Source organism: Diachasma alloeum, unplaced genomic scaffold (genome assembly GCF_001412515.2).
Source record: "Diachasma alloeum isolate Michigan unplaced genomic scaffold, Dall2.0 Dall_scaffold_00597, whole genome shotgun sequence".
NCBI lineage: Eukaryota > Metazoa > Arthropoda > Insecta > Hymenoptera > Braconidae > Diachasma > Diachasma alloeum.
In genome coordinates this window covers 384,608-409,704 of record NW_021680729.1, presented here as the reverse complement: position 1 = coordinate 409,704, position 25,097 = coordinate 384,608, and the positions used below count along the sequence as shown (strand labels likewise).

Below are 25,097 nucleotides of genomic sequence, written 5' to 3'. Positions count from 1 at the left end.
ATTGAGTTTTTTTTTTTTTTTTTATAGTTTAAAGTGCTCAATTTATTATTAGTAAATTATTTACACTGTCGTTGGAGTTACAAATCTAGTCGTTATACATATTCTCTCTTTTTTTTAGAATTTCATCCTAAACTTTTATATTACATTCTTTTAGATATTTACAAATAAGTTCAATATATCTGTAATCTAACGCTTCTATGAATTTCTCAGTATTGTATGGTGGAGAGATTTTTTTGGTTTTCAATCTGTCCATTAATGTGCTACGTTGTTGATTATACTGTGGGCAGTGCCACAGGATGTGCTCGAAATCCTGTGAACTGGCCCCGCAGGGGCAGCTAGGGTCATCCGTTGAGTTCGCCTTCGGCGTTTCCCACTGCCGTTTCACCTTTTCTTCTATCCTCCCTGTGTTTTTTATTCTTTTACTATTTCTGTGGATTAGCATTCCTCATGAAGTGACTCATGTCCTCATAATTTTCAGGGAGAGGGTCTCGCCTAAATAAATATTCCATAAAGTTAATACTTGTTGACTGTTATTACTTATTAGTAGATCGTTGAACTGGTGCCCTTGGATATTCATTTGTCTTGTGATTGCAGAAAAAATCGTCATTATCACGACATGCCGCGGCAAACGCCCATTTTATGACGAAGTAAAATTTTATGTGGAATTGTTCAACGTGTCAACAAATTCTGATTATTCAAGGTTTTGCGTTTCTTTTCTCCTTCGTGCGAATTTCGTTAACACTCGAGTGAGGATTGGGTGCAATTAGCGGATTTTTTTCCGCGGAATTATGGAGTGGCGCAGGCTGTTGCGGTGTCGAGGATTAACGGGGGTTTGAAAAGCGCGGAGGTGGAACCCTCTGGAGAAGCGCGAGAGAACGAGGTGATCACTGGCATTTTGAATTTCACTGAAAATTCAATGGGATTCAAATGGCCAATTTTTTCGGCAACACGGAGGGCGAGATTACTGATATTATCCCTCGTATTATTGAATTCTCAATTAATTCAAAATTCAAGGGTATATTCATCTGAATTTTTCTGATTTCCATTAATTGCTTCATCAAAATGTGAATTTTTAATAACGAAATTCTTTCATTTTCAGGGAAACTAGTGCTTGGTACAAATTTTCAAGGAGTCCACGTATGAAAAAATTCAAAAGATAACCTTAGCGAATTCGTTAGAAAATTCTATTACAATTCGCTAGAAATTTTATGGGGCTCTATTAAAATTCTAGATAATTCTAGTTAAAATTGTACTTGTTTTTGAAGAAGTCAATAAATTTCGATTTTTCTATTTGAATTTTTGAGATTCTTGAGATTTTTTCTATTTAAATTATTGGACACGTATTTTTAAAGGTTTTTCAGAAAAAAAAAACAGAATTTTACCAAGAATTCCCTAGAATTTTAATAGAATCCCAATAGAATTGTCTAACGAATTCGCAAAATTTTTCCATTAAATTTTTTCATACGAGTGCACTGAAAATTTCAGACAAAATTTTTTAGCAAACCGCTAGAAATTGTCTAGGTGAATTTCCGGTCTGAAATACCGAATATGTTCAACAACTGTCAATTCTCAGGTATGGGAAAATCGTATAGAGATATTCTACAGGAGATTCTATAGACCCTTTCCATATCTTATGTGGCTCTTATAAACCTAGAGACTTGAAAAATCTTCACAATTTTATAACCCAATATTTTTTATTTCTCAAGTCCCAATTATTGTACAGTAAACCTATGAAATTTCCTACAGAACCTCTCTATACTCTTTTTCCGCAAGTTATCAATCCTGCTTAATCGAGTTGGAGGAATTTTGGACCTCACTTGTCCGATACGAGAGTAGTCATTATCCCGTCATTAGTCCGTGTACAGAACGATAATTTAGATCTATTATAATCTAATCTCAATTATGATTAAAGGAAATTGCACTCTCTGGAGGGAACTAGAGGAGAGGAGCACTAATGAAATGTTTGGAATCTCTTTTTTGACACATTAATTCAATTTTAATTATCGCTCGTGTGCGTATTTCAGTAATTGTCATCGTTTACATACATATATACATAGATACATTTATTTGACATGTAGACACATGCGTTCATCAATTAATTGTCGCAATTCCGGAGGGAAATGATGAAGTTTGACGAGTGGCATTGGGAGAAAATGAAAAAAAAACACTTTGGAAAAAAATTGGAAAGGGAGTTTTCGAGGTATTAATAGAGGGTCAAAAAGAAAAATTCACATCAACGTTTCATCACTTCCCCACAGAATTGTCCTCTGTTATCGACATTTTGGCAATCCTCTAGGGTATTTATAATTTCTCAACTTCTTCTCTTACGTATGGAGGTTTATCATTAATTCACGTTCGAATACTGAACATCATCAGTGCCGAATGTTTCCTATAAAATGAGTATATGGAATATATTATATTTGTTCCTCTATATTAAAGTATTTCATCACATTGAAATTGTATATTATATTACTTCTGCCTGGGAAATAGGGGCGGGCCCCCATTCTCCCAACACACCCTGTTACATCGTTAATTGCACAATTTGTGTGTTTTCACCAGGAAAATTAACAAAACAGTTTTTAATTCCATAATTAAATGTAAAAATCAATACACAGTAGATTTTATGTACATAAATAGAGAGCCGTTGTTCAATCGAAATGATATTTTGTACAGTAACAATAACAATAATATAGTTAAACAAGTAGTAATTGCGTAAAATCACTTTTTTCACTTTAGATTCGTCTTTTTTTTCATGTCGATGATATTTCCGTATGTCCAGTTATTTTTATACTGTTATAATCTCACGTGTTTGGATAGAATATAATCGATGCTACCGTATTTTTATACTCCGCATAAAGATAAAGAACGTTTCAGGAGTGGAGTGCTGCAGAATAGGAAATGAGTCCAGAAAAAGTAAATGTGCATATTTTGGAAATATTTTTGACGTTTACAAAAAAATATTGAGAAACTTTCTCTGATTTTCATAAAATTGTTCATAAAAAAGGCCGGATATTATTTTCTGACATTTTTTCATCGAAATGAATTGACGAAATGTTAATTGATAGAACAATTCGGTTATTAGTACTGCCTCAGCAGAATTTGGTCTTTTTGCAGGAAATTTTCTGAACTATAAAAAGATCTTTTGATTTTTTTCTAAAGCGCGAAATAAACTCCGTGATTTTCTTCTCATTTGTACATCAATAAATTCTAAATTGTTTATTTATCTAGATAAAATATTTTTGACTGGTCTCCAGTTCTCCAGAACTCCACTATCGATCCTTACAATCACTTACAATTTTAAGTCCTATCATTAAAATATCAAATTGTCACAGATAGTTGACGGTACTTCTAACAATTTGGCTTGCTCTATGAGTGTACACCCAAAATAGTTGTCCAACATTTCGCCCTTCAGTGAAGTTCCCACCGGATTGCAACCTTCAATCAGCTTATTTAATTCGTTATCTAGTATTGACTTAGATCGTTGCCTAGCCCAAGCCCTCGGCTCTCCTCGCTCCCAATTTCATCAAATATCAGGTGGACTCAATTCCCCCACCAGCGAGTTTCGTCGCATAGAGGTTCAAAGCCTGAAACAAATTGATTGCGATTAGCATTCGAGCACCAAATTTTCATCACCAAAAGTCGATTTGGATTTTTACAATATAGAGTGATATTAAGACTCGTCTTTTGATCCTTGTGACCCTTAGCTTCTGACCCCCATTTGGACCCTCGTTTGGACCCTTAATCTGATCTCTGTGATCTTTAATCTGATCCTTGTGACCCTCAATCCGATCCTTGTGGATCTTATTCTGATCCTTAATCTGACCTTTGTGGCCAGATTGTGACCCTTGTGTTGAAGAAAGAATTTCCCGGATTAATTCCCTACACTCATCAACATGAGAATTCACGTAAAAATGATCAATGATGAATTACTTTTTTTTAAAATATTTTATTTCATTTTTCCGCGTTACAATGAACGACTCAACTGAAGTTTACTCGTACTACTTTGAAGTAGTACAAACATAACTTGAATTTTGAAGATAAAAATTTGAAATAAATTTTAAATGAAAGGTACTATAAATAGCAAAAAATCTGGTTGAGTTTGCGCTCAATCGGCATTCTAGTATTATTAATAATAATTAATCTAGAAGTGCAAAATAACCCAGTTTCATGAAAAAATCAGGTTTTTCGAATTTAGGGAGAAGATTAAAATGCAGAAGAAATCTCAACAGGGAAATATTTTCGAATGTACAGGGTCGCGGCCGATGAAAACACCCTAGTAATAAACGGATTAGCCCACCTTGTATATGAATGCATATTGCTCCTTCGTTTGAACAGCCCCAGCTCTATCTCGCCTGATGGTGTAGACGACCCTCGGGACGTCAACTGTTCTCGTAATTTCGTACTGCCTTATGCCAAGGTCCAGGGCAATTAGGGTGCCTGTTCTGCCTGTCCCAGGACTGCAGTGAACGACTATTGGCACTGGGCCACCCCTTTGGAGGGCTCGGGCTTCCAACAGGACTGCTATTAATCCAGCCGCGTCTGTCTGCACGCCATTCGCGGGCCAAAGGTACCAGATATGGGATATTTCTCTGTAGGTATTGTTCTCCAAATTCTGAAATGAAAAACACGTTTTACTTCCACTGCAAACAAATTGAATTTTGCGCTGGTCATTCGATAAATTTTTTTTATTCACTTTAACAATATTGTTGTTAAAAATGGATAAACCAATGGATTTTTTCAATGATAATGGTTTGATTTTATGAAATTACAACTTATTTATTCCTAATAAAACCTTTCGTAGAATCAAATAAACGATTCAATTAATAAACAAAAAATGAAGGATATTACACGTTAATAAACTCGTTATCCTCATCATCTAAACAATTATTCAATTCAAATATGAATCACTCTTCTGGGGATAATGATTGGTAATTTATGAATTTTTTAAATTGATAATTCACTCGATTCCAATGAAAATTATTACGAGAGAGTGGGGTAAAACGCCCCCTTTTGAATTTTGGAGACTCCGGGGCTATTTAAAACGGAATAGCAATTGGAGATCATTTCAGATTATCAAAATAAAAAAAACAAACAAGATCACGTTCGAAAGATAATCCAGCCGGGCCTTAATTCAATAAATTCAATAAGTCTTCCCTTAATTCAATAAATCAATTGTTCATGTTGAAAAGAACTATTGATTTCACGTGCCATGCGATTAATGAACATAATTACACTAGATTATAACCGTTATTCACCTTGAGATGAAGTGTGGAAATGGCATATTTTTCTTTGGTCTCACGTTTCTTCAGAGTGACTTGGTAATCCCCAAAGAGTCTGTGACAATCAGTGACTTCCGAGGGTGGAATGTACTCGGCGCACTTCTCCACTCCATTCTCAATGAGATCAGTCAGCATTATGATGACCTTTGACTGCTGCTCCCAGATCATTCTCCAGAAGTCTGTGACAGTGGACTCGATGGGTGCCTGGCAAGCAATGTAGTACTTGGTCGCGTTTTTCGGGCCCCTCACGTAGCTTGCGTTGATGTACTCCGACAAGGGGTCATTGTTGATCTTTGCTAGGGGAACGCGAGTCTCGGGGAGGGGCACCACGTTCGCGAAACGGTTTTTCACCTCCGCCCCGGTGGGCAGCTCGTCTATTCTAGCTGATACCTGGGGAATACCGGAGTATTCCTCGTAGATTGCGCTCTGCTCGTTGCAGAAGGTCGAGAGACCCGAGAAGTTCAAGGGGTGGGATGGAACAGCAGTCTGAAAATACATTATTTCGTTGAGTATTCAATCAAATTATGACATGAACGGATGCTTAATTCGTTTATAACGAATTATGAAAATTGGTAATTTGTTTTCTCTTCTTTCTCTTTCATTTTTTTGGATTTCCATCTTGTTCAATGAAAAAATGAATTTCCCATGGGAAAACAATCATTTGTTTAATAATAATTTGCTTTCTAATTCTTTTCATTAAAGTAGGAGAGAGTGGGGCAAAATGAAACAGCCGGAAAATGACTATTTGACGCAATTCAAGCGAAAAACAATTTTTTATTAACTATTGTTTATTAACTTCTTTTATTATTGGGCGTACTGATGAGAATGATAATTTTTCATTCATCTTATAATTCAATTGATTGAAATTCAGCATCACATCTTTCGTTTTCCCCCCTGGGTCTCCTCCTGGGCTTGCTCTGAACTTCGCTGTTTCATTTTCTTTTCAATCAATTCATTGACAAAATCGTCTCCCATTAAGACTTCTTAATAATTTTCCATTCTACTGAAAGGTAAATTGTTATTCTCATTAGTACTTCCCCAGAATAAAATAGTAGTTGATAACAAAATTTGTTTTGCTTGAATTACGTCAAACTTATTTTTCGACTGTTTCATTTTGTCCCACTCTCCCCTATCAAATTGTCAGTAGGAAGTTTCTCAAGTCACAAAAAAATCATCGCGATGTTCCTGACTGGTCTCTACAAATTTCTCTTGAACCCGCGTCCCTTTGGAAGCATCATCAAGTACTCAACATTAAATCTCCTCTCATATGCAGATGTTTCCCCAGAAATTGGAGTTAAATGCCTTCAGTGCAAGACTTGGGAATTTCCCAGGAAATAATTATGGTAATTGCCCTGGGAGTTTAGTACCCTCAACTCACCGAATCCTCAAAAGTTGGATTTCCATAACTGCGCTTTGATGCTCTGTTGGCGCCTTTTCGCCTCACACTGTTGTACGCCGATACACTGTCGAGGCTGAATGCATCCAACGAGACGGGTCGACATCTCTCACCGTAGTTGAACCTCGTTTGCCGTTTCCGCATTATGAACTTGAATGATAAATTTATTTGTCATTAATTTTAATGATCGAAGGAGAGTCTCGTTCAGTTTCAAGGGGCCTTTGAAATTCAGCGATTGAAATTGCAAGTCTCTCGGCTTTCGATTAATGAGGCCGAGGAAACTGCTGATGGACTCTCCAGTCTGTCTCGACAAGAACTCATTTATATCTGAAAAATTCAGCTGTCAGTGCGAATTTTCAGGAGGATTATCATAAATTTTCAATGACATTCGTCCCAGCTTCTGGCTGGGAAAATTTTTCATCTGTTCTTTTTCCTCCTTTGAATAGCAACAGAAACTTTTAATCAGTTGTGTTTGTCGATGGTGAAAAGGGGCTGCGGAGAAATGGGAAATTAAATTCGTTGGGGAATGGAAGTTTTTCTCGTGATTTCATGTTGCTCGAGGAAAATGGGTCAAAGTTTTTCGACGGGGTTGGGAGTTGAGTATTCAAAGGGTTTTCTTTTTTATAAGAGGCAAGGAAATGCGATTTTAGCTTACTAGAAGGCCAGCCAAGAGGACGAGACAAATGAAAGCCACACAGGAAACCACAACCACGGCTATCGCGTTTCCAGAATCTGTGTCTTGAACCAACTGGAAACTCCGGATCTGCAAAAATATGGAGGTGGAGTCAGTGGCAATTCCATTTGATAAACGAGATTTTTTTTTCATTCATGAAAGAAATGGTTCAGTTTTAACACTCCGTTGGTCGCGATATGAGCGTCGCACTTGCAAAATTACTTCTACTACTACTACTTTTACCAATCACTGATTCCCAGGAAATTTTCATGTATTTTGTTATTGAAAAATCAGTTGAATTCTGGAGTATTCCATGGAATTGCCATTTTCAAGTCCACATGATAGTGAAAATTATTAAATAATTTGAAAATTCAAGCAACAATTTCCCTGAATTTTCAATCCACTGAAAATTCAGTTGGATGTGATGTTTAATTCTCGCAATGAATTTGAAAATTCTAGATGCCATTGAAATATCAGTAATAATCTAACATGAAAAACCCAATTATCCTGAATTTCCAAACTAAATGAGAGATTGCATGAACGATTTGAGCTTAAATTGATTTCCAATTCACAATTTTCATTTTCAAAAAAATTCTAACAGTGTTCTACACAATAGGCTCAATTCCCTCATCCCATTCGATCCGTTCTGTACCCGAAAAAAATTACAATATTTCATTCGACATTCTCCCCCGAATCGTGTCATATTTCTAGCCATTTATAAATCCCTTGAGCGATAGAAGTGACACTGGGGTGTAAGCCACGAACGCCAATTTCCAGTGGACACAGTTTGTAGATCACTTTCAGATCGTAAAGTGCAACCGATAAATTTGAAAATGAAGAGAGATGACACTCACATTCAGTTGGGACTTTATAGAGGTCCTGCTGTAGAGACTGGGGAGAATTTTCGTCATTGCCGTGTCGAAGTTTCCATTTTGGTCGACAACGTACAGGTATAAAGTTGGAAGGGCTAATTCTGCTGAATACTGCGGTGGGTTTCCATCAGTACACGGATTCTTTTGGAAAATTATTTGGGCGGCTGCGACAGTTCTGGAGAGGACGGAAAATCGATTCATTAACTACTTTAATTTATAACTGCAAACTTCTGAGAATAGCCAAATGGTTTTTGAAGATTTCGTGAGAAATTAGGTGAGATTTTCATTTATTCGTGGATAATTAGTGGCATTCAAATTACATTTTATGCACCCCATTTTTGGGAACGATTTATAGAAATTCTTGATGAGCTTCGCTCCAGATGATGATTTTTTTCTTCAGGACTACTGGGATACCAATTGGTACTTCAATTAATTAAATGAACCCCCTCCAAATTGTTCCATGCAACCAATGAATTATTTTTTGTTTTTCTCCAGAAAAATATTACTTGCCACTGGACCACACTAATCCGAGAATAAATCAATAAACCAGAAAAAAACATCATCAGTATTTTCCCAAAAGAAGCCTCTAAAAAAGCGCCCCGTTATTCAGCCCAGTAATGGACTTCGCCCCGACAGCCCCTAAAACTCGCAAAGTAGAATTCCCGAGAGATATCCCTCCACTCACTTTTCTATTCCAGCAGTCAACAGATCGGCGAGTGACTGCCTGAGGGCAGGCAAGTGTGGGCACACTTCGTTCCAAGTGCCCTCAACGACAATTCTCACAAGAAGATTGACATCCTCCGGGGCGAACGGCTGTTCGCTCATCCCCCTGCCGCCCCCCTCAGTATTTCCAACAGTCGTGGAATCCCCAGACGTCTCCGTCTCAGTAACCGACGAAAATGTGGATGGCCCAGTTGAGAATTCCCCAACATCTGAATTATTAACTTTCCCCGCAACTGTGTTACTCTGAGTCGAAGAATCCATCGAATCCGGGGAATCCCCCGATTCGCTCTGCGTTCTAATGTCAACGGAGGTTGTCTCCTCGGGGATATCGGTAGTTCCCTCGGTCTCAGAAATGTCGACACTCGTCGTATGAATGGTTGTATCCAATACCTCACCCGTTATAGTGATCACTTCAGTCGTCGGATCTGTTGTCGATCCGTCGTCTTCTCTCATCGAAGTAGCAGTGACATTCTCAGAATTCGTTGAGTCCTGCATAATTGAACTCGTCGAATCAATCGAGGCAGTCGAGGCAGTCGAAGAAACTCCCCCCAAACTAGAAGCAAACTCCGTGACATCTGTCCCCATTCCCTCTGAACTAGCCACATAACTCACGGATGTAGTCTCAGTGAGACCAACGAACTCGTATTCAACCCCCGAAGTTGTTGACTCCGAGTCAATTCCTCGACCGCCGAAATTTGTCGATTCAGTCTTAGCTGGTAATCTCTCTGTTACCAAAGTTACTGACGAAACTGTCTCGGGGATCAGAGTAGTTGTGCCAAGTTCCTCGACAGTTGTATCTAAAGTTTCTTCGACTGCAGTTGTCGGGGATGAGGACTCCGGTTTTGGTGAGGATCCTTGGGGATTAGGTTCGAGGGTTGTTGGCGATGATCTGGTGGAGCCCTCGGTGACGTTTAAGGGAGACGACATGAGCACTGGGTCTGTAATACTTGTCTGAACGAGCCTTGTCGCAGTCTCGACAGACGCCTCCGGCGTTTCCGTTGTATTTTGTACCAAATTCGCTTCAGTGGCTCTGGATTCCTGCGACTCGGTCGTATTTTTCTTGACATCTGTGACATTCTCGTCTAGAGTGTTTTTTTTCTCGAGTATTTCTTCCCGCGGATCTCTAGTGCTTTCTAAGACAGCTGAGGCTGTCAGGTTGGAACTCTCGGTGGTTTCCGATGTCTTCAGAGCCACTGAAGACGTCACCGGAGACGTCGGGCCGTCAGCGTCACTCGGCCGCGAGAAATTTCCAGATCTCTTGTAGTACGTCGGTTTTATCTGCTGAATGCTGTTATCAATCACAACAGAGGGCTCTGTTACCACTAACTTCTTGTCGTCAGGGCTTCTTCCGATTGTGTTCTCCAAAGGTGATATCTCCTCGGTTGAAACCCTAGCTCTACTCGTATTCATAGGATTAGTTGGACTACTTTTCAAGTAGGGGTACGGTCTTGAGTCTTTTGTGAATCCGAGCTCAGCGCTCTCCTTTGTCGAGCCGCCTCCTTTCCCCTCGGCATTACTGAATTGATTGCTGTTATTGAATGATATTGTACGACCCCTTGGGGAGGAACTTCGCTCGTTTGTATCCGCAGTGTTTTCTCCTAGGGTTTTGTTTTCCGGGAAGGGGAGCTTCCGCGAGTCGGTGTAGACCTCGGGGAGGTTTTCATGAATATCATCCGAGATATTCTTCATCGGTTTGTTTGAAAGCTCAGGCAGGATTGATGGCGATGTAGTGTCGTTCTTCTCGCCTACCTCTTTGGGCCCGATTATTCTCATTACTTTTGTCGACGTGACGTTCTTCACGGTCTCCACCTGGGACTTGGGATCCTTCGGTTTAGGCGCGACGTCAGACTCCCGGGAGATGACGTTCGTCGCGTTTTCTTGCGTTAGCTTCGAGTTTTTTGTTATCACGTCGTCCACGCGCTCCTTTTTCACGCCTTTGTAGTTGACGTTTGTGTCGTTGATCAGGGAGATCGTCTCGTCCTGATCCTTTTTTGGTTTTGGAGTCGTGGGCTCTTTCTCACCGAATCTCTCAGTCTCGTCGATGTCCGGGTATTCATCTTTCTCGTTGAATTCCGGTAGTGGAACTGGTTTCGAGTTTGTGGACACCTCGGGCTTATCTTCAATTTGCGTATGAGAGTCGGCAATTAGCTTCTCGATTAAGTGCTTCTTGGGAGGTTCGGCGGGCTTAGCCACCCTCTCGGGATCAATATCTGGGAGGGGCTGGAGGTCGGGGGTGGGGGAGGTCTCCACTGCGTCTTGATTACTCGGCAAATGTTGCTCTTTGTTGATCCTGGGCGCTGGTGAATTGTTAATCCATTCACTGGAGGGAGTCGGGGAAGATTGGAAAGGCAGTTTACGTTCACCATCGTTCAAGGCTGATGAAGGCACGCTGCCTTCGTGTCTCGGTTTATGTAAGATTGTGCTGTTTCCTGATGTCGAGGAGTGGGAATCCAAGGACGACGGCTGGGCTTCGACGAGGGAGACACTGATGAGCAGGAGAATTATACCTGGGGATAATTTTCATAGCATTAGTTCGAGGCATTACTGGCGTTGGAAATATATATGGGGTTCGGTGCAAATTGCACTACTGACACTAATGTGAAAGAGAAGGGACTTCAAATAATAACTTTATTGGAAGAATTTGTGGCGAGATAAATAGTAGAAAGAGTGTAAATAAGAGAAACACTGCGAGGATTTTTTTATTCAAATTGACCTGTGGCAGGAAGATTTGAAAACAGTCATGAATGCATAATCAGCATCATCCCAGTTATTTTTTGCGAAAAATTGACTTTTACAAACATGTTTTCCCTATGAATAAATTATGGAAATGCAGAGAGAAAAATTCAGTAATAATTAGCAGAAAAAAAACGTAAAAATTATGCTTCGAAACGTAATCCGCGAGCGAAGTAAAATTCAACAAAAAGTGCGAGTCGGAACTGACATTCTACGAATCGCCACGTAAATTCTACGATTTGTTCTGTAAAAATTAATCACTCATCTGATGACTCACCGCTGTGGGGACAACAAGTCGTTCCGTAATTTTTCCCCAACGATTGAGAAATTTTACAGAACGGAACGTAGAAATAACTCACCAGCTCCATAAAAATTGTTGAACGTTCAAGAATTTTTGATTTTGGAGGCTTAATAAGTCGGCACGCTTCTGTAAGATTTTACTTCTTCGGGAAAAATTACGTGACAATTTCGTACTTTGTTCTATGATGAACCTGAAAATTCACTGAACGTTTCAGATTTCTCCTCTTCCATTCCAATGAAAATTGCCGGAAAACGATTCCCCACTGCGGATTACGTAAACTGTTCCGTAATTTTTCCTGAATATTTCTCTCCGTGAAGACTTGACTTCCGGAAAGTTCATTTTGTCATAATAAAATTAATTCCGGAAGATATTCTGAGCGTAAATAAATTTCTAGAGAAAAAAATTGTGTTCATTTTAACAAAAAAAATCATTTGCGATGGATTTTTGAAATATTTGTCCCGTTGTGAAAGCGCTCCTCTGATAATAATGAAATACTTTTATGTATTCAATTTATATTTATACGCGGGCAAAGGGGGAGGGAATAGACGTTAGAACCGGTTGTAAGTGGGGAAAATCCTTGATCAGACACTGGTACACATTGAACATCAGGAATATAAATCATCAGTTGAGATTAAACGCAGATATTAACACACCCATGCGTCGCAGTGAATATTAATCCGCGGCCTCGAGTTTCTGTTAATGTTTTGTTTTCGTTTATTTTTTAATTCGTGACACGTTTACCGTATGCATTGGGCTGCTTTTCATGTTGTTCGAGGGCGATTGATCATGGCAAAACGTGCGCTATCAACTTGACTCAATGTTGCAAACAATGGCATTCATCTTGCATTCGTCAGTGGTTTTCTTGATCCGTTGGTTTCTTTGTTCAGATATTTGAGCAGAAAGTAGAAATTTATGACGTGCGGCTTTACTCGGAAAAAGTGAATATATTTTTTTCCGAGTTTTAATTGCGTGGAGATAAGCGAGAGGAATGAGGGCCATGGTCCTCGGTAATTCTAACAGTACTTTGTACTCTTACTGCAACGAGGCATCGCGAATTGTTTGGAGGAGTCAACCCACTTACTCGGCCCATTTCCAAGTTTTCTGGCTTCAAAAGTGAATGAATCGGGGTTTAACACACGAAATTGAAGCAGATTAAACCATCTGACGCGATTTATTACGATTCATTATTCAATAGGCATGCGATAAGAAGGGAATAAAAGAGAAGAAGAGTCTAGATGGCACAGATGTGCAAATTATTTTGCAAACATCCGCAGAAGGAAGTTATTCAGAAGAATTTATGGGGATACTTTTGTACAGAAAATTTTATGAACTGTGAAAAAGATCTTCTGTCATTCTTTTTGATCATCTAAGTCTAGAGATATGCGACGTTTGATGAATTATGAATTTTTAACTCATTTGTTAATTGCTTCGCCATCAGGGATGGCCTTCAATATTAAATTGCATCAATATTTGGGAATTTGCGAATGATATTGATAAAGGTTTAACTAATCTCATAAAAATATAAAAATAGTATAATTTTAATAATTTAGATTTGCGATTGATGATGAATTAAATATTTGATAATGTGGGACCGTGAATTTTCCGTTAAGTAAATAATTATAATTTCTTAACAGGGATTACCATAATGATATGGTATCAATCTTGTAACTTAGGGATAAAATATTTGTTGATAAATTTTCCTCTATATGAAATATTTTCATTCTGAAAAGGCACCGTCTGATGTTAATCATCCGCCTCTTGAGCCAAATATTTCCTTGCTGTCGGAAGCAGAACAATTATTCATGTTTGAGACTTTTAAATTCGAACGAAACAAATTCTTTTTTGGCCATGTTCAACTACCGATTTTGTTGGGGCAAACAAGACTTGTTTGACAACGTGTTGGCTTTTCTCTCAGAGTATCTAAATTATTGATTACTAAAATAGTTCACAATTTGAATATTTAAGTTGATAATTACTAAAATAACAAAAAATTCAAGAGCGATGTTAACTAAATGACAGTTTCAAAATTTAACGGTAATTATGATTTATGAATTCGGCCATCTCAGCTCGCTGTTAAACCTAGTAACTTTGAAAAACGTCTCAAAAATTTTTACGGGGGAATTCGTCAGTGAAAAAGTAATCTGATATTTATTTTTGACATTTATTTTAATTAAATTGCTTTCCCCCAGGGAAAGAAAAAGAGATAAAAATAAAGGAGTTTTCATTCCATTACTGGACTCATCGCCACTTCCTCATCGCCGTAGGAATCTAGTTTTTATTATCATTACCTGTACATCGTGACCCACAAGTTGCTGGCCTCGACGTCATCTCCGAGTCCTCTAGGATCGCCTCGTAAAATCTGAAATCACAAGCCATCATAACTATCAATCTCCCCAATTACATACTTAATTATTCATCAAATTGTCTCGTTATCAAGCCTTGACAGCTTCCTAGGAATTAATGCTAGCAATTACTTCCGCGATGCATGTTTCGCTTAAATACATTCCCGTGCATTCCTGTGTTCAGAAACACGTTGATGTGCCCCGAGTGTTTGTCTCTTTTCAGCGAATAGAGAGTGCGATAGATCGATCGGGGCATTTGGAGTGGGAATAATTCTTTCGGTGTGTGAATAAACCAGAGGAATCCTCCCAGTGGATCATTTCGGGAGACTTACGTCCATCAAAATAGATTGAAAAACATTTTAATTGGAATAACATGGCCGTTCTATTCATTTGCATGGAAACGTGTCAACAATTTATTAGAATGTGAGGAGTACAATTTTTTCAGACAAAGGATTAATTCAAAATCCCAGATTCGTTAGAAAACGAAAGGCAAGATCGGGTGTAATAGGCCATTTTGTCGGGAAAATGCTGCAATATTAGAAGAATATGGAAATTTCATGAACAGTTAATTGATGATTTTCAGGAGAGTTACATTCAATTCGATTTAGGGAGAGATCACCGTAAAAATCCAAATTCAACTGAAAATTTATTGGATTTCTCACGCTTAGACGAGAAAGACAAAGTAAACTCAAGTAATTCAAATAAATTCTCCAGTTTACTTGAATTTTTCATGAAAACGTGAATATTCAGCAAAAATTAAAAATTTTAAACTATATTTACCTCAATTTCCCTGATTTCTATTAATTTTTGTGGAACAATTGAATCAGAATTTACAGTTTCCATTGATTTTTCTAGAAAGTTTTGAGCTTTCAATGGCGAAATTGCTGGAAATTTCAACGAAACTCTAATGTGATAATAATTTCCAATAGGTTAAGCTGCAACGTTGGAAAAAACTCAAAATTTTATGAGCAGTTGACTAGAAATTGTTATGAAAATGACATTTAATTCTATTCAGAAGTGAAATAATCATAAAATTTCGGATTTCCCTAAAAATTCAATGAAATTCCGAGTTCAAAAATATATTTACCTCAATTTCCCTGAGTTCAATTAATTTTTATGGAACAATTGGAACAAAATTTAATTTCCATCGATTTTCCATAACATTTCGAACTTTCAATGACGAAATTCTTTGAAATTTCGATGAAACTGTAATCTGGGAAAAATTTCCAAAATGTGTACGGAAAATTTTTGCAAAAAATTTTCAACATTGTGTAATCGATGTAGAAGTATTCCCTATAAAGAATTTATAAAAGGATGAGCAGTGGAAAATAAATTATGCTACAGTCTCGCAGCCCTACTAAAACATTTCCTACAAGAAATATATTTTTCCCGAGCATTTCTATCGCTCGAAGCGAGAGGAAACCTAGGAAGTCCCTCTGAATTACTTCCGGATGATAGGAAAAAGTCTGCCATCTGGCAACATCTCCAGTCTATTCGGCAGAATGTCTTCGTACAAAAAAATAAAAGAACTCCAGAATTATGAAGGAAACGTCTGAGGTCGGAGGATATGGGATGGTAGCCAAGTAAATATCCAGAACGTCTCGAATGTCCATAAAAAACGTGAGCGAATGCGTGTTTGTAGCGGTGTCTCTTCAACGAGGATGATAGGACAGGAATTATATGACTCGTGATAAAACCACTCAGGTAGTTTTTGTTACCGTTGGCTTTTATCAGAGAGCTCCGTTTGAAACTGATATCGCCCCGGGTTTTATTACGGATTTTATACTGTAGTTTACATCAGGCTGAAAGTTCCGTGGACAGGGGGAGGGAAATGAGTGGATTTAATGATGGGATTGGAATTTAAGAGGTCGTCGTAGAGCTCGAACTACCAGTCACTTTTTGGATCGTGGAGAATTTTCATTATTTCGGGGGAATTGATTCTTAATGGTTGGGGGGAGAGAATATTTGATGAGAAGGGGAAGTGTTTCACTTGATTTTACTTTCTAGAAAAGTTTTATTTCGTTGAAAAAATTCTGAAAATATTGCAATTCATTTTATATATCCAGTCACAAACTGAAAATTGAAAATTGAAAATTTGTGACAATTTATGAGGCAGAAGTATTCTCTCGAAAAAATAGAAAATGATTCTGAATTGGAAAGTTGGAAGCCGTTGAGTTAATGTTCACTTTTTGGCTCGGGGAGAATTTTCATTACTTCGGGGGAATTGATTCTTAACGGTTGGGGGGAGGGAATATTTGATGAGAAGGGGAAGTTTGCACTTGATTTTAGTTTCTAGAACAGTTTTATTTCGTTGAAAAAATTATGTGGATTGATTTCTCAAGTTTACTCGGGTTTTAATTATTGAGGAAAAAATTGTGAAAATATTGCGATTTCATTTTATATATCCACTGTCACAAATTTTCAACTGAAATCTCTAACTTAGACTTCGAGGCTCAGAGAGTTCACGCTTTTCTAGGGTTTCATTAAATAATGATGCTAGATCCTGAGAATAGGCAGAAGTATTCTTCTGAAAAAATAGAAAATGATTCTGAATTGGGAAGTTGGAAGGTAATTTAAGCTCTCCAGGCAGCCCTTGAATTAATGCTCACTTTTTGGCTCGGGGAGTATTTTCATTTTTGATATTGCCGCCGGCTTTGAGAACTTTTTCCGCTTATATTCATCAACTGGTTCTAGCTCCAGGGAAAATTGATTTTCAATGGTCGGGGAGAGAGCATATTCGTCTACTTTTTACATTCACGGAAAAGGGAATATTTGATGGCGGAGTAGAAGTTTTTCATTTCACTTTAGCTTCTAGGAAACTTAATTTCATCAAAGAATTTAAATGCATTTGGTTCGATTGACTTTTATTATTTTTTTTGTAAAAATATTCTGGGAATGTTGAAAATTCTTCTCAGAATTTCGTGCTAGAAAAAATACAAATTGACTCTGAACATTTCAGCATAAATCAATATTTTCTCAGGAAAAAAATCAATTCCATTCGTTGAAGTTATTAATACTCAATTCTGCTCACAAAATCACATCATGTTACATTATGTTGAAAACTACAGTGAAAACCCTATTTTCTTAACAATTTATCATGAATATTCAGCGTTATGGGGAAAAATAGGTCACTTTCACTGAAAATATAAACTCTGAAATGCAACAACATGGTTTGAATAAATTTTCAACACTAAATAAACTGTGAAGAGAATTCCTCAGAGGATATCTTTTGAAACGGCTCTTTAAAAGGTCTCGCAACTAATTTCACGTCTTCAAATTAGAATTCATGGTGAGTATGCTTTCGAATTACACTTTCCGCCTGTAAAACACGTCAACTGGCGTCGGAATGTCGTCATCTGTCCTGCAAAACCCACCAATTTTGTTTAATGTCGTTTACCGGATACACAGTTGACTCTCCTCTGTGTCACGCTCCACTAACTTGGCGGCAAGTTCTCGGTGGTGGGTTCCTCGGTCAGCATCGGAGTAGAGGACCGTTAGAGACGGAAGGTGACAGTGAGGCGATTTAATTTATATACAGGTGTCTCCGGGTAGTCAGGGTTTGGGTGTGCATATGGATGGCTTGCGTAATTGCAGTACACAGAGGACATTCATTTTTTCCTCCACCTGCGACACTGAGCACATGTAGATACTGTACAGATTGGGACATGCTCATTGTCTACAGCAAGGACGACGATTTGTTTGAATTTAATAATCTTTCTTTCAATAAAATAAATGTTTTTTTGACTCAAATAAAGAATTTATCAGTTGGAAATGAATTCATTGTTCAGAAGCAGAAGACAACTAATTTATTAACTGCAGTAATTCTTCATTTAAATAAAATAAATCCTTGGCAAACAAAAATCATTTAATTGAATGGAAAATATTTTTTATGGGCTTGATTTGATTCAAATCATTCCTCTGAGTGTATTGTGGGGAAAAATTATTCCTCACCTGAAGGTTTTCAACGCAATTCAACTGTGCAAAGTGAATTTACTCCGCTGAAATCCGTTTTTGTTTTGTGTTTGCAATTAAATCTCCAATTTCGGTTTTGAATAATTAAAAAAAATCATTAAAAAATTTCTTCTTTTGTAATTTATCACTGGGTGATATGGCGTAATATTCCTGGGGTTTTCATTAGCAAAAATTCTAGATTCTAGCAGCTGTTTAACTACTGTCAGCCTGATTGGAATCTAACAGTCTAGTGCTGAAATAAATATGATTCCAAGCGCTAGATTAGTGACTGCCTAGATAGAGATATAGACGGCCTTGTCCTTAAACAACTTTGAAACACCAGTTAAAGATATTTAAGCATTCTTAAAAAATTACGGGAAAAAAATATCTTGGAGGCGATGTAAATTGAACAACATAAAATCGTCAGTCTGCTGTCTCAGTGGCACGATTTAGACGAATAAATTTTCCTTTAATTTCACACCAACGTCGAGTAATTGATCACTGAAACTGGTTGATTTTACCCCGTACCTATTCATTCACATTTTGTTCGGTATTTTTTATTTCAGTAGTGAAGTGGTAAACGGAGATAAGTCGTCTCATCTCCCAGTTAAGTTTTTGAGGAATATTTCCGAATCTAAGGGAGATAGCGAAATTCTCGTAATTACATTTGTTGTAGCACTTAATCAGCTCCACAAAAAAGGTTATAACAAAAATTTTGCTATCTTCCTTAGATTCCGAGATATTGATTAAAAACTGGTCAATAGTCAAAATTGAATTATCTCCTTTTACCACTTCACTACTGATTTATATCTTCGGCACAAATTTTACAACAAACTTTTCTCTTTTTCCATCCAAAATCAAGTAGAATTTTCATGGAATTCCTCCGTCGGGACAGCTAAATCATCCGTTTATTTTAAATGTGCGTTATGCGGAGTTTATAATCGGCCAGAAAAGTGGATTGCTGGAGGGAATATTAATCACAGAACATAAAGTGATGCACAGCGCCCACAGAGAGGAGTGAGAGAGTAATATATCGTAGTTGGAGCTCCAGTGCATCCGCGTGAGGTTAACAGTTGATGGGAGAAGCCAGGAAGCCGGAGTATTTCTGGGGTTTCCACCGGGATGCCTCTGGTTACAGCAGCCTTCGGTATCATAATTACGAGAGTGCTCCTCTGTAATTACGTCCGCGCGAGGTGATTGGCTTGTCGTAACTGTGGAGAATCATTTGAACCGGAGTACCTCTTCTCAGGGATCAATTGAGACGTTGTGCTTCGTGTGGAGGAAGGGAGGAAGGTACTTGGAGTCATCTTCATTTTGTAGTCTATTACTCTCCGTTTTACGTTGTTACAGAAATTTTTTACTTCTTTTCTTGTTTTGTTCTGAAGGTGGGATTTAAGCTTTTGTTAGGTTTCATTCTTATTTTCAGGGGAATGATTCATTTTTGATAGGTAATTTGAAGCTGAAGCATTTACTTAAGCTGCAATGTTATGATTTTTTGTCTGAACTTTTGAAAAGCCAAGTAGTCTATTCATTTTCCAATAATTCAATCAAAAAATAAGTTAACGCTGTGAATTTCAGTCTATTTTATTCCACCAAAATTTCGATATTTTTGGTGAAAACGTACGAATTCATACTTATTTCACAATTATTTTTCCCCGGATAGAATTCGTTATTACTCTGATGATAATTACTACAAGATTATCCATGAAATTTCAATTTTGTGTAAACATCAGGACAAATTAGTTGAGAGAAAAGCTTCGGATGACATTCCATTTTGTCAAACGTCTCTTGACACACTGATGGATGTTCAACGAACAGGAAACGATTTAATTTTCAATTCGTTCCGTATGAATATTGAATTCAAGAGGGAAATTATCGATGCAGCCACAACCACGCGGAAATTCATTATTGAATTTCCCCCCTCAGTAATTTTTCATTTTTTCATCCATCAGTTGCCCCTGATTTCATTATTTGCGTCAATTTGCCTTCGACGAATATCGAAATTCACATGGAGATGATCCGTGGTAGATGCTGTAAAATTAATTATTCTGTTGAATAAATTTTGCCAATTAAAAACACAAATAATTGGACGATACTCGAGTCTGGAGTGTTCAATCAGTATTCAAGTGAGAAATGCCACGTTCGAATACAGTTGGCGAGATACACACTGGCCATTAATATAACGTCATTGTTCGGAAAGGCGAGGCAAGGCCGTACAGTTCTGTCATTGGATAATTGGACCCTGGGCACTTCTATTCCACAGGGTATCTCTATCCATACCCGCATGTACGAGGGACCCTTACTCATGCATATGCGTTACTTCTGTCCTGTTCTGTTCTGTTATATTCTCTTTCCCGCTGGGACGTGTGTACTCGCTGGTGCAATGCTGCGTACGGAGCTTTCATGGAATAATAGGGGAGACGTGTGATTTTGCTGACTGGGGCTAGCCGCCGTACAACAATGCGCTCAAATCGAGCCACTTGCCTCCAGGCGATCGCTCAGTTGAGATACAAATTGTGTTTGCTAATTTGGGCATGGGCAATTTGCGATTGAGCAGGTGAGGTTTAATCCTTGTCCCAGATTTTCAACAATGGAAAATTGCGGCGCCGGGCTGTGCACAATTTTCAACGTTGAATTTTCCTCAGTTTTGTTGAGCATTTTAATGGGAAGAATAATTCAAAATATTCTTCTGAATTTTTTGGAGCGGAAGATCGTTGAGAGTCTTTCATTTTTACATTTCAGATTGATTTAGTTCTTTTCTCCGATGATGAGGGTGAATATATGATTATTTTATTTGAGATCTGGTTTATCAACTCTTTTTCTCAAGGTATATTTCATTTCCTTAAGGTATATTTTCAATTTTTTCATTGCAAAAAAGTGAGATCCATATTATTTTAGCATCCGGTGGGAAGATTTGTGAATACATTTCTGAATGAATTTTTTCTTATTTTGGTGAGAATTTTAATGAGGAGAACTATTGAAAACATTTTTCTGAATTCTCTGGAGCGGAAGAAAATTGAAGGATTTGAAGGAAAAATCTATGACGATTCTATTTGAAATCGATTTCATATCCAACGAAAAATGTTTCTGAAATAATTCTGTTGTTTCATGTTTACGTCAAGATTTGATTTTTTTCCGTTTTAAATCTCACTCAACATATTTTCCACATCGAAAAAATCTACCCTCCATTCTTCGCATGAAGCCAGAATTTCATTTATTTAAAATTCGTTTCAATTTTTCATTCCACCAAAATTATCAATATTTTCGATTAAATCAACTCGCACAAAAACATTCATTGCTTAATTGATCACATCACTCTCCATCAACGAATAAATCCCCCGAGCTAACAGCCTCGCCACTCGCAAGTCGATGAATAATTCCCAATATCATAAATACAAATTCACCTATTCCAGCCGCCGACAAATCGATATCCGTTGACATCCATCCTGTCTGACTCTTCATTGTAACTCCACTGACTCCGTCTCCACAACTGTCCCCACATTGCGTCACGATAACATAACCCATGCTGATTTTCACTCTCGCTTCTCCCTCTCCTTTATCATTCATTGCGTTTTAGTTGACTGAGCAGTGAAACTCAGTCTTGCAGCAATCGATCCCACTTCACAGTAGACTAATTCCCCCAGCGATCATTATGCGTCCCATAAAAATCAAAATCGACACATTTTTCCCCCCTCAATTTCATAACAAAAGTAGAACAATAAAACCAGAAAAATTACGCTATCGTGCTGGAAATGAGCAGTGACTTTCTTCCCTCACAGCAGGCTTTCTCTTTTCCTTACAGCGGGCTAAATAATTACAACTGAGTTGACGTGAAACGATAAATAAGTAAACAAGCCAGACGTTATTCTCGCGCTAGGAATAATAACGGTAGGTAAGGATTGGCTCTGGGCTATCTCTGATCTTGCCGTATTCGTTCTGTTCTGCACTGGGATTCCGTTCCACTTCGCTGGAAACCCAATCATACAAAATCACCTTCGATATCGATTTCCCCCCAGTCAGGCACGTGATTGCAAATTTCATTCTGTCGCTTAATCACTAATTCATCGTTTATTTTGAGAAAGTGAGGATGTGGGAGATTTTGTAGCCATCCAAGGATATTTATAATTATTACTGCATGTGGAAATGGGAGGAAAAATGTCAAACACGTTTTTTCCTAATTTCAAACAATAAACATGTTATAAACAATTTAGAATGTTCGTATGGAAAGCATTGTGACGTCAAAATGCACATGTTTCTTCAGTTAGCTGTAACTTCTCGGCTTTTCATTTTTCATCTAATATTTTTTTTAAATCTAATATTAATCTAATATATTTTAAAATCTAATATTTTCTGTTTAATTTTTTGCATTTAATTATTTTATCTAATGAAATGAAAAATTGAAGATGACTCTTCCACAAAAATCAAATAAATGCGTAAATGTAATTTTGCTTCAGATTATTATCACATATTCAGTTTATTGCTGTTATTATTAATTTTTGCGGCAATTAAGTCTCTAATTAACAAAACAAAATTAACTGATTTAGTTACTTCATGAATAATGCAGATATTTCTTCAAAGGACTGCAACTTCTCAGCTTTTCAGCATTTTTAAAATGAAATATGTATTCAATACTCGCTATTCAATTTTTGTATTTAATCATTTGATTAAGTGAACAAATTTCTGGATTGATCAAGGAGTTGAAGATGATTCTTTCCCAAAAATCCCATAAAAATACGAATTTATTAATTGTCTTCAGACTGTTATCACACATTTAGCCGTGAAGACTTTGTCATTGAGAATCAATATTTCCGATCAGATATAGTTGGGCCGAATCTAATCAAAGAGATTTGATAAGCCTCGAATCCAGGAAATCACCAGGAATTGAAAGAAATTGATGACTGGATGCACTATTGTTACATTTTGCTGACTACTCAAAGCCCGCTGAACTTTCTTTTTCGTTCCAATTCCTCCGAACCATTCTGGAAGGCTGACAAAAGGACAGCACAAGGCGAGTAGCCAGAGCGAAAAGACAATTTTCAAAACGCTCGGCTGAACCGATTATCCGATTTGTTTCCTCGTTTTATTTTGTCACCTGACAATGCCACACTCTTCCAACGTGACAATTCTTTCATTGTCTCTTTTCATATGTACGTTGTTAGGCTTTAATTTCTCGCCGGATGACACTCCATTGAAGGGAAAACTGCCAACTTCCGTTGCTTTATTATTCGAAAATTCCATTCGCATTGGTCATTGAAAATTTATTTGTATTCGCATTCACTGTTCGACATGGAGAAAAAAATTAACGAACAATTGTGTTGGAAAGGGGAAAATTGAATGACGAAATTCCTTGAAATTTCGGTGGGAAGAAATTATGATTGATAACTCTCCTGAAAATTCAACAGAATTCCCTCATTCGCTTGAATTTTTATTCAACCATTTATCTGGATTTTCCTGATTTCCTGAATTTTCTTGGAATAATTCAACTAAAATTGACAATTTCCGTGGGTTTTTACATGAAATTGTGAATTCCCAATGACCAAATTCCTTGAAATTTCGGTGGAACTTTAACATAATAGAAATTTAGGTGGGAAAAACCATGAAATTTTTAATTTCACTGAAGCCAACAAGTTTTAATAATGCAATCGTCCAAATTTCAGTCATTATTCATTGATTTTTCTCCTCCCAAATGAATATTTTGCGAGTTGACAATTATTTCCCACTATTTGTGGAAATATGAAGTCACTCTCAATGATATCCATGAATTATTGAAGTCGGAAGCGGTTTATCGGGTTCAGTGTGGAGGTACCCAGCACTGGGACTGTGCGCACAATGAATAAAAGTGATGAATGTTTTTATACACCAATATGGAGTGGAAAAATTTGAAAATCAAAGCGTTGCACGTCTGCGAGTATTTTTTTATCTTATCTGGAGACGGAATGTTGATTCAAGACGAATGGAAAGGTGGGATTTACAGATTCTTATGATTGTATTGAAATTTATGAGGATAATAAAGGCATGAAAACGGGTTTATCGAATTGAGGCTTCATTTCTCAAGTTTTTTCGTGGAGTTTTTGGTTTATCGATGATGTCTTTATCAATTCTGAGTGAAACCGTCGTTAACAAAACAACATTCCTTGATTTTCCGAGTTAATAAATTCTTTACTATTTATTTATCTCCATTTTTCCTTACATTTATTCTTAACATAGTTTATAACAATAGTTGGAGTTGAATTCTTATCAGCAAAAAGTAATTTAATATTTTCTGTCTTAAAAATATATTTTTCTTGTATCGTTTTGACGTTTTTTGCCAATTTTTTATGTCAAACTGCAAATTATTGTTTTCCTCTCGTCATTTATACACTTTCATTCCTTTTTTATTTTCATAGATCGAATCTATTCACAAAAGAAGAAAAAATATTGACAATAACTCTATTAAAATGATTTGATTATTCTCTTTTTATCCATTTAACTTATAAATGAAAAATGATTTATGAATGAAATGTATAAAAAAACTAATGAACAAATGACATAAATGTCCGGCACAAAATTAGTTCAAGTTAAATTCTCCTAATAAAAACCCGTTTTCCATTCTCCAAAAATAGAAGTATTTTTTAAAACCATTGTTCCACCTTTTCTAGGTTAATTTCCACATTTGTAACTCTTGTTTTCTTCAATGGAATTCGTTTCCCTTTCGAATTGCGATAATAATGCGCGTGAAAGAGGTCGCAACCTGCGCTGTTTCGATATGAATAGAGTAGAAAAAATGACAAATTTCTCACACTGAGAAACGCTTTTCAATTGCCCCCTCACCCCCCCCCCCCCCCCCC

At 37.2% G+C, this 25,097-nt stretch overlaps 1 protein-coding gene across 2 annotated transcripts in view; it reads right to left on the bottom strand.

Annotated features, from left to right (window-relative positions):
• Positions 1-1,969: 1,969 nt before the first annotated feature.
• Positions 1,970-25,097, bottom strand: part of LOC107043547 (mucin-4) — a 35,209-nt gene continuing 12,081 nt past the window's right edge. Inside the window, exons 1-9 of one of the 2 annotated variants that reach the window (XM_015265090.1) lie at positions 21,675-21,742; positions 14,266-14,336; positions 8,906-11,450; positions 8,203-8,395; positions 7,331-7,438; positions 6,658-6,825; positions 5,256-5,765; positions 4,298-4,612; positions 1,970-3,584 (exon numbers count right to left, since the gene is read on the bottom strand). In XM_015265090.1, the coding sequence (XP_015120576.1) occupies positions 3,531-3,584; positions 4,298-4,612; positions 5,256-5,765; positions 6,658-6,825; positions 7,331-7,438; positions 8,203-8,395; positions 8,906-11,450; positions 14,266-14,336; positions 21,675-21,715 (4,005 nt within the window). In that variant the 5' untranslated portion in view covers positions 21,716-21,742 and the 3' untranslated portion in view covers positions 1,970-3,530. Of the gene's footprint in view, positions 3,585-4,297; positions 4,613-5,255; positions 5,766-6,657; positions 6,826-7,330; positions 7,439-8,202; positions 8,396-8,905; positions 11,451-14,265; positions 14,337-21,674; positions 21,743-25,097 lie in introns of those variants that run through there. The other variant, XM_015265091.1, reaches the window with a different exon arrangement.